Source organism: Nomascus leucogenys, unplaced genomic scaffold (assembly GCF_006542625.1).
Source record: "Nomascus leucogenys isolate Asia unplaced genomic scaffold, Asia_NLE_v1 000736F_104908_qpd_obj, whole genome shotgun sequence".
In the NCBI taxonomy this organism is placed as follows: domain Eukaryota; kingdom Metazoa; phylum Chordata; class Mammalia; order Primates; family Hylobatidae; genus Nomascus; species Nomascus leucogenys.
Window position 1 is genome coordinate 77606 of NW_022097427.1, and position 9593 is coordinate 87198.

Consider the following 9593-nt stretch of genomic DNA (forward strand, 5'->3'; position numbering starts at 1 on the left):
AGTTATTTTTCACTTTTTAAACAATATTTCCATGCATGTTCTTATACATACGTCTGCACACACTTATCCCAGTCTAAGGAGTTCCTTTTACCTTCCCCCATCCCAGCATTCCCTGTCATGCTTGTTGCTTCCGTTGGGTGACTTTACTCCTGGAGTATAATCTGCCTATAGTTCAGTTAAGTACATGGGCTCTGAGTTTAGGTCACAGCTCTGCCACTTCCTGCCATAAGCCAGTTCCTTGACCTCTCTGCCCTCAAGTAGGGGATAATATTAGTTCCTAGTTCATAGAGTCTTGGGAATAGTTAAATGTGATGATCCATGTAAAATGTCTGGCACTTAGTAAGTGCTCAATAAATGTCACCCTTTATGATTGGTATTGCGTGTATGTCTGCAGAGAAAATCACTTTGTGTCCCCTTTAAAAAAGGACCATGCCCTTGGTCAGCTCTTTTGCACATTAAATTTCACTTGCCAATGTTAACTCTCCACCTCTAACTTGATCCCTCTCATTCCTCATCTTCTGGTGAGACCAACTGCTGATTCTGCTATTCAAGGCAACTAGCAAAGCTGCCAGTGACAGAATCAAATAAACCTACCCCTAATCTTTAGAATTGTAGTTACGATTTCTGTTGTAAAAGTTACTATTGTGGTAGTCAGTATTAGTCTTTGGTGTATGATAGCATCTCTGATCTATTATTGATTTTCAACGATGTATTTTTTTTAAAAATTTATTCTGAAAATGTTTGTTAAGCATTTGCTAAGTAAAGATACTGGACTGAGCCTCCCAAATACAGGACAAATAAAACATCAAATAGCTTATAATTTAGAAGGGTAGAAGAGAATCTGAAAGCAGGTAAAAATAAGCAGGCACTCGGCCGGACACGGTGGCTCACGCCTGTAATCCCAGCACTTTGGGAGGCTGAGGTGGGCGGATCACGAGGTCAGGAGATCGAGACCATCCTGGCTAACACAGTGAAACCCCGTCTCTACTAAAAATACAAAAAATTAGCAGGTGTGGTGGCGGGTGCCTTTAGTCCCAGCTAGTCGGGAGGCTGAGGCAGGAGAATGGCGTGAACCCGGGAGGTAGAGCTTGCAGTGAGCCAAGATCGCACCACTGCACTCCAGCCTGGGTGACAGAGTGAGACTCCATCTCAAAAAAATAAATAAATACAATAAAAAGTAAAAAATAAGTAGGTACTCTAGGCCCAGTGACCTGTCTCTGTACTCTGTAAATTGAGGTCACCTGCTCAGGGCTAATCTGAGAGAAGGTCTCTCTTCAGTTGAATTTTGAAAGACAATTAGCAGTTCACAAGCTAATCCAGATAGACAAAGATGTTCCCAAGCAGAGGGAGTGCTTGTAAAAGCTGGAGGCCATAGAAAAACTCTAAGGAGTGTAGGGAGGTGGGAGTAATGTATGGAAGGGGTGGAGATGGAAGGTTAAGAGAGATACAAGGCTGCAAAAATGGAGCTGGGCTCAAAAGAAAATACTTCAGTGTTGTTGATGAGATTACTGTGGAAACACTAGGGAACACTGGGACTCCATGGCAGCTCTGAAGATGGCATGCACCTGGTCCAGCTCAGTAAGAGCTGTGCTCTTCCTGTGCCATGAAAACAGACAAACCAACCAAGTAAAGTCTACTTTTCTACTCGGTTAATCTTCACTTTGGTTTCGTATACCATCTGTAGCTACATTTCAAAATGCATTTCCAAGTTATGAGCCTTAATTTGATAAATATTTAGTCTACCTTTTTTAAAAGAACATTGCAGCAAAGGAGAAGATAAAATGGTGAGATAACCTGTAATTATTACACATTGAGAAGCTGATGATTTCCATACTTACACTAAATGAAGTTTATCCTTTGCAAAAGCCCCCCAGCCCACCCCAAAAGAAAGTACAAAAAAAAAGGCCATTCTTTTAATTGCTTGTTTTTCTTTGTAATTTATATTCAGTCTACTTTCTAAAAAATAAATAAATAATAAGCAGTCCAGATGTGGCAAGTTGCTAAAGAAAGAAACCATCAGGCCGTAGACATAAATATATTCCCTTCTTGGATTTTAGATCTCACCTAAGAAAATAAACACATGCTATGTCAGAGAAGCCTCAGGGCTTCCACACCTGCTCGAAAAGGGAGTTGAGCTTCAGCAGCTGACCCAGGACTCTGTTCCCCTTTGGTGAGAAGGGTTTTTGTTCAGCAAGACAACGGGGAGCTCTCACTGTGGTGGACGTTCGGCCAAGGGACCAAGTTGGAAATCAAACGTGAGTAGAATTTAAACTTTGCTTCCTCGATTGTCTGTGTCTTCTGTTCCCTGTGTCTATGAAGTGATCTATAAGCTGACTCTGCAATCAAACTCTGACATCCTTCAGAGAAAAGAGAAAGATAAGTCTGTAGTCAAACTCGCAAATTGATTGTACATTTTCTTTGAAGAGCAAGCAAGATTCAGTCATTGGGTGAGAATAACTTGTCTAAGTAATAGCTTCAGAAATGTCCTGGGGAACATAACATGTTCTGGACAGAGCCTTGGTCAATTGTCAGAAAGGGAGTTTTTGTATAGGAGGGAAGTTAAGAGGAATCATTGTGTGTATACTTTCGGCCAGGGGACCAAGCTGGAGATCAAACGTAAGTACTTTTTTCCACTGATTCTTCACTGTTTCTAATTAGTTTACTTTGTGTTCCTTTGTGTGGATTTTCATTAGTCAGATGCCAGGGATCTAACAAACTTCATTCCCAGGTTAGGTACAGAGGAGGGGAAATTGTTCCACAGGAGGCTAGCTTGTGGCTAATTTTTAAGATTTCTAAATCAGAATAACTTCATTGGGGGAAAGAGGCTTGCTGAACTTTCAGGGAGGTTTTTGTAAAGGGAAAAGTTAAGACAAATCACTGTGATTCACTTTCGGCCCTGGGACCAAAGTGGATATCAAACGTAAGTACATCTGTCTCAATTATTCGTGAGATTTTGGTGCCATTGTACCATTTGTGCAAGTTTTGTGACATTTTGGTTAAATAAACTTGGTGACCCAGAAGTAAATAGCAGGACACCAGAAAATGAACTTAAAAAGCTGAGCAAATAGACAAATCATTGGGTTTGAGAGGAGAATAGGATTCATGGGGGAAATGGGGAAGAAATAGCTAGATTTTTCTCTGAACAAGCAGCCTATCTCATATGATTGGCTTCAAGGGAGGTTTTTGTTGAGGGGAAAAGGTGAGATCCCTCACTGTGGCTTACTTTCGGCGGAGGGACCAAGCTGGAGATTAAACGTAAGTGCACTTTCCTAATGCTTTTTCTTATAAGGTTGTAAATTTGGAGCGTTTTTATGTATGAGATATTAGCTCAGGTCAATTCCAAAGAGTACCAGATTCTTTCAAAAGTCAGATGAATAAAGGACAGAAAATTAGTTCATCTTAAGGAACAGCCAAGCGCTAGCTAGTTAAGTGAGGCATCTAAATTGCAAGATTTTCTGTGCATCAGTCAGGCTAGTGATATTAACAGCGAAAAGAGATTTTTGTTAAGGGGAAGATAATTAAGTTAACACTGTGGATCACCTTCGGCCAAGGGACACGACTGGAGATTAAACGTAAGTAATTTTTCACTATTGCCTTCTGAAATTTGGGTCTGATTGCCAGTATTGACTTTTAGAGGCTTAAATAGGAGTTTTGTAAAGATGAGTAAATGAGGGCATTTAAGAGTTGCCATGGGTTGCAAAAGTTAAACTCAGCTTCAAAAATGGATTTGGAGTCAAAAAGATTAAATTGTTCTAAACTGAATGACACAAAGTAAAAAAAAAAAAAAAGTGTAACTGAAAAGGAACCCTTGTATTTCTAAGGAGCAAAAGTAAATATATTTTTCTTCACTCTTGCCAAATATTGTGTTGGTTGTTGCAGATTATGCATGATACAGAAAAGTGGAAAAATATATTTTTCAGTCTTTCTTCCTTTTGTTTGATAAATTATTTTGTCAGACAACTATAAAAATCAATAGCATGTCCTAAGAAAAATCAGGAAAAAGTGAAGTGTATCTCTTTGCTATGTAGAAGCGGCAGCTTACTTGAAAATCAGCAGCAATGTTGTTTTTAGAGTCTGTAATAAGTAATAGACTCAAAAAGACACATTCTATAGGAATAAGGGCTTCACAGATAGAGTTCATTTTTTAAAAATCCAATTTGTACATTAGACTAAACATGAAATTATCTCTTATTGTAATGGTAGAAAGGTGGTTATTCCCAAAAGCTCAATCTCAAAGAAATGTGTTTGAATGAAAAAAAGTAAATAATTGCATTTTTTAATGATCATGGGTCTGTGAAAAAATAGGAAATATTTTAAAGAGTACATTCTTTCATTATCCTCCGTTATTACTTGTCTACATTTTTATTCCACCAAGAAGGCCGTGGCACCGCGAGTTGTAGACACAGCCGCGGTCTTTCTTGGTTGAGTGGCTTTGGCGGCCATGCCACCGCGCTCTTGGGGCAGCTGCCTTGCCGCTAGTGGCCATGGCCAGCCCGTGTCTGCCCGATTAAAGCTGCCGCAGCCAGCTTTCCTGATGCACAGTGATACAAATAATGCCACTAATGGAAAGAGAACAGAAACGTAATGGGTGCTGAGCTGGGAACACTAGGGAGAAGACCGATTTTTTAGAGATTTCAGAAATAAAATTCACACTCATTATGATATCTCATTAGTGAAGATTTCCATTGGGGATTGTAAAGAATTTAAAGCTTTTTTTTTCAGCGCTATTTAATTATTTCAATATCCTCTCATCCAATGTATTTAAATAATAAAAGCTCAACCAAAAAGAAAGAAATATAGAAATACGTAATTCTTTTAGAGTAAAAATCACACCCGTAACCTGGCCACTGAGGGTTTGATCAATTCACTTTGAATTTGGCATTAAATACCATTAAGGTATATTAACTGATTTAAAAATAAGATATATTGGTGACCATGTTTTTAATTTTCAAAAATGTAGCTGCCAGTGTGTGATCATATTTCAGTTGTACAAAATATCTAAACCTATAGCAATGTGATTAATAAAAACTTAAACATATTTTCCAGTACCTTAATTCTGTGATAGGAAAATTTTAATCTGAGTGTTTTAATTTCATAATCTCTAAAATAGTTTAATGATTTGTCATTTTGTTGCTGTCGTTTATCCCAGCTGATTTCAAAAGTGATATTTAAGGAGGATTATTTTGGTCTGCAACAACTTGATAGGACTATTTCAGGGCCTTTTTAAAGCTCTATTAAAACTAACTTACAACAATTCAAAACTATCTAACTGTTTTAAACTATTTCAAAATGATTTTAGAGCCTTTTGAAAACTCTTTTAGACACTTTTAAACTCTATTAAAAGCTAATAAGATATCTTGAAATAATTTTCATATCAAATACATTAATTATTTAATGTTTAAATGCCAGATGAAAAATGTAAAGCTATCAAGAATTCACCCAGATAGGAGTATCTTCATAGCATATTTTTCCCTGCTTATTTTCCAGTGATCACATTATTTTGCTACCATGGTTATATTATACAATTATCTGAAAAAAATTAGTAATGAAGATTAAAAGAGAAGAAAATATTAAACATAAAAGGTTCAGTCTTTCATGTTGAACTGCTTGGTTAACAGTGAGTTTAGTTTAAAAAAGAAAAACTATTTCTGTTAGCAGCTGACTTCTCCCTATCTGTTGACTTCTCCCAGCAAAAGATTCTTATTTTTCATTTTAACTACTGCTCTCCTACCCGGCGGCTGGAATCCCTCAGAGGGGGATTTCCAAGAGGCCACCTGGCAGTTGCTGAGGGTCAGAAGTGAAGCTAGCCACTTCCTCTTAGGCAGGTGGCCAAGATTACAGTTGACCTCTCCTGGTATGGCTGAAAATTGCCGCATACGGTTACAGGCCTTGAGGCCTTTGGGAGGGCTTAGAGAGTTGCTGGAACAGTCAGAAGGTGGAGGGGCTGACACCACCCAGGCGCAGAGGCAGGGCTCAGGGAGGTTTTAGCCCAGCCCAGCCCAGCCAGAGTAACCCCCGGGAGCCTGCTATCCCAGGATAGTCCTGGAAGAGGCACAGGGGAAATAAAAGCGGACAGAGGCTTTCCTTGACTCAGCCACTGCCTGGACTTCTTCAGACCTGTTCTGAATTCTAAACTCTGAGGCGGTCAGATGATGTGGCCTCTCTTTCCCTAAAGCATTGAGTTTACTGCAAGGTCAGAAAAGCATGCAAAGGCCTCAGGATGGCTGCAAAGAGCTCCAACAAAACAATTTAGAACTTTATTAAGGAATAGGGGGAAGCTAGGAAGAAACTCAAAACGTCAACATTTTAAATACGCTTCTCGGTCTCCTTGCTATAATTATCCAGGATAAGCATGCTGTTTTCTGTCTGTCCCTAACATGCCCTGTGATTATCCGCAAACACCACACCAAAGGGCAGAACTTTGTTACTTAAACACCATCCTGTTTGCTTCTTTCCTCAGGAGCTGTGGCTGCACCATCTGTCTTCATCTTCCCGCCATCTGAGGAGCAGTTGAAATCTGGAACTGCCTCTGTTGTGTGCCTACTGAATAACTTCTATCCCAGAGAGGTCAACGTAAAGTGGAAGGTGGATAATGTCGTCCAGTCGGGTAACTCCCAGGAGAGTGCCACAGAGCAGGACAGCAAGGACAACACCTACAGCCTCAGCAGCACCCTGACGCTGAGCAACACAGAGTTCCAGAAACACAAAGTCTATGCCTGCGAAGTCACCCATCAGGGCCTGAGCTCGCCCGTCCCCAAGAGCTTCAATAGGGGAGAGTGTTAGAGGGAGAAGTGCCCCAGGCCCCCCACCTGCTCCTCAGTCCCAGCCTCACCCCTCCCATCCTTTGGCCTCTGACCCTTTTTCCACAGGGGACCTACCCCTATTTCGGTCCTCCAGCTCATCTTTCACCTCACCCCCCTCCTCCTCCTTGGCTTTAATTATGCTAATGTTGGAGGAGAATGAATAAATAAAGTGAATCTTTGCACCTGTGGTTTCTCTCTTTCCTCATTTAATAATTATTATCTGTTGTTTTACCAACTACTCAATTTCTCTTATAAGGGACTAAATACATAGTTGTCCTAAGGTGCATCACTATTTATAAAAATCATCCTTCATTCTATTTTACCCTATCATCCTCTGCAAGACACTCCTCCCTCAAACCCACAAGGCTTCTGTCCTCACAGACCCCTGGCTGTGGTAGGAGAGACTTGCTTCCTTGTTTTCCCCTCCTCAGCAAGCCCTCATAGTCCTTTTTAAGGGTGACAGGTCTTACAGTCACATGTCCTGTGATTCAATTCACTGAGAATCTACCAAAGCAAATTTTTCAGAAGAAGAAACCTGCTATAAAGAGAATCATTCGTTGCAACACGATATAAAATAACAACACAATAAAAGCAACTAAATGAACAAACAATAGGGAAATGTCCAAGTTCATCATGGTACTTAAACTTAATGGAATGTCATGCCTTATTTACATTTTTAAACATGTACTGAGGGACTCCTGTCTGCCAAGGGCCTTATTGAGTACTTTCCACAACCTAATTTAATCCACACTATACTGTGAGGTTAAAAGCATTCATTAAAATGTTGCAAAGGTTCTATAAAACTGAGAGACAAATACATTCTATAACTCAGCAATCCCACTTCTAGATGACTAAGTGTCCCCACCCACCAAAAAACTATGCAAGAATGTTCAAAGCAGCTTTATTTACAAAAGCCAAAATTTGGAAATAGCCTGATTGTCCAACAATAGGATGAATCATTAAACTGTGGTATGTTCATATATTAGAATACCCAATAAGGAGAATTAACAAACTACAACTATACCTACTCACACAGATGAATCTCATAAAAATAATGTTACATAAGAGAAACTCAATGCAAAAGATATGTTCTGTATGTTTTCATCCATATAAAGTTCAAAACCAGGTAAAAATAAAGTTAGAAATTTGGATGGGAATTACTCTTAGCTGGGGGTGGGCGAGGTAGTGCCTGGGAGAAGACAAGAAGGGGTTTCTGGGGTCTTGGTAATGTTCTGTTCCTCGTGTGGGGTTGTGCAGTTATGATCTGTGCACTGTTCTGTATACACATTATGCTTCAAAATAACTTCACATAAAGAACATCTTACGCCCAGTTAATAGATAGAAGAGGTGGAGAGGAATAAGTAATAGGTCAAGACCATACAGCTGGTAAGTGGGGGGGCCTGGGATCAAATAGCTACCTGCCTAATCCTGCCCTCTTGAGCCCTGAATGAGTCTGCCTTCCAGGGCTCAAGGTGCTCAACAAAACAACAGGCCTGCTATTTTCCTGGCATCTCTGCCCTGTTTAGCTAGCTAGGAGCACACATACATAGAAATTAAATGAAACAGACCTTCAGCAAGGGGACAGAGGACAGAATTAACCTTGCCCAGACACTGGAAACCCATGTATGAACACTCACATGTTTGGGAAGGGGGAGGGGCACATGTAAACCTTGACCCTTCTTCATTCTATGGGGCACTCTGGCCCTGCCCCTCTCAGCTACTCATCCATCCAACACGCCTTTCTGAGTACCTCTCTCTGCCTACACTCTGAAGGGGTTCAGGAATAACTAACACAGTATCCCTTCCCTCAATGGACTGACAATCCCTTTGTCCTGCTCTGTTTTTCTTTCCCGTCAGTACTGGGACAGTGGGGAAGGACAGTCATGGAAAAACTGCATAAGGAAGCACCTTGCCCTTCTGCCTCTTGAGAATGTTGATGATTATCAAATCTTTCAAACTTTGGAGGTTTGAGTAGGGGCGAGACTCAGTAATGTCCCTTCCAATGACATGAACTTGCTCATTCATCCCTGGCGGCCAAATTGAACAATCAAAGGCAGGCATAATCCAGTTATGAATTCAAACCTTCTTCTCAGAAGACAACACTCTGAAGTGAGACCCACCCATAACGTAAGCAAGTGAAGACAGGTGCTGCAGGTGGAACTGTGTCCTTCAAAAAGGTATGCTCAACTCCTAGCTCTTGGTATCCATAAATGTGACTTTATTTGGAAATAGGGTCTTTGCAGAGGTAATCAAGTCAAAATTAGGTCATACTGAAATGTTTCTGAGGCTGCAGTGAAAACGGATCATTCATATATTGCTGGTGGGAATATAAAAGCATATAGCTACTCTAGAAAATAGTTGTCAGTTTCTCGAAAAACTAAACAAAAGACACCTACTATACGACCCAGGAATTGTACTCCTTGGGAATTTGCCCCCAGGAAATAAAAACTTATGTCTACACAGAACCCATACATGATTGTTCACAGCAGCTTTATTTGTTGTAGCCAAAGCTAGAAAGAGCCAACCCATCCCTCAATAGGCAACTGGCCTAACAAATTGTAATATATCCATGCCATAGAATACTATGAGGCAATAAAAAGGAATGAAGTATTGATACAGAGAACAACTGGAGTAATTCTGAAGGACTTTCTACGGAGTGAAAAAAGCCAATCTCAAAGGGTCACATACCATGTGATTCCTTTTATGTAACACTGTTGAAGTGACAAAATTATAGGGATAGAGGACAGATTCTGGTTGCCAGGGGTTAGGGTGATGGAGAAAGAAGAGTAG

The 9593-nt window shown here is 40.3% G+C and overlaps 1 protein-coding gene across 1 annotated transcript in view; it reads left to right on the top strand.

Moving 5' to 3' along the window:
- LOC115834252 (immunoglobulin kappa light chain-like) overlaps window positions 1-6985 on the top strand; it is a 78083-nt gene extending 71098 nt beyond the window's left edge. Inside the window, exons 4-5 of the mRNA XM_030808999.1 lie at window positions 2220-2255; window positions 6461-6985. Coding sequence (XP_030664859.1) covers window positions 2220-2255; window positions 6461-6783 — 359 coding nt within the window. The 3' untranslated portion in view covers window positions 6784-6985. The remainder of the gene's footprint in view (window positions 1-2219; window positions 2256-6460) is intronic.
- Window positions 6986-9593: the final 2608 nt, after the last annotated feature.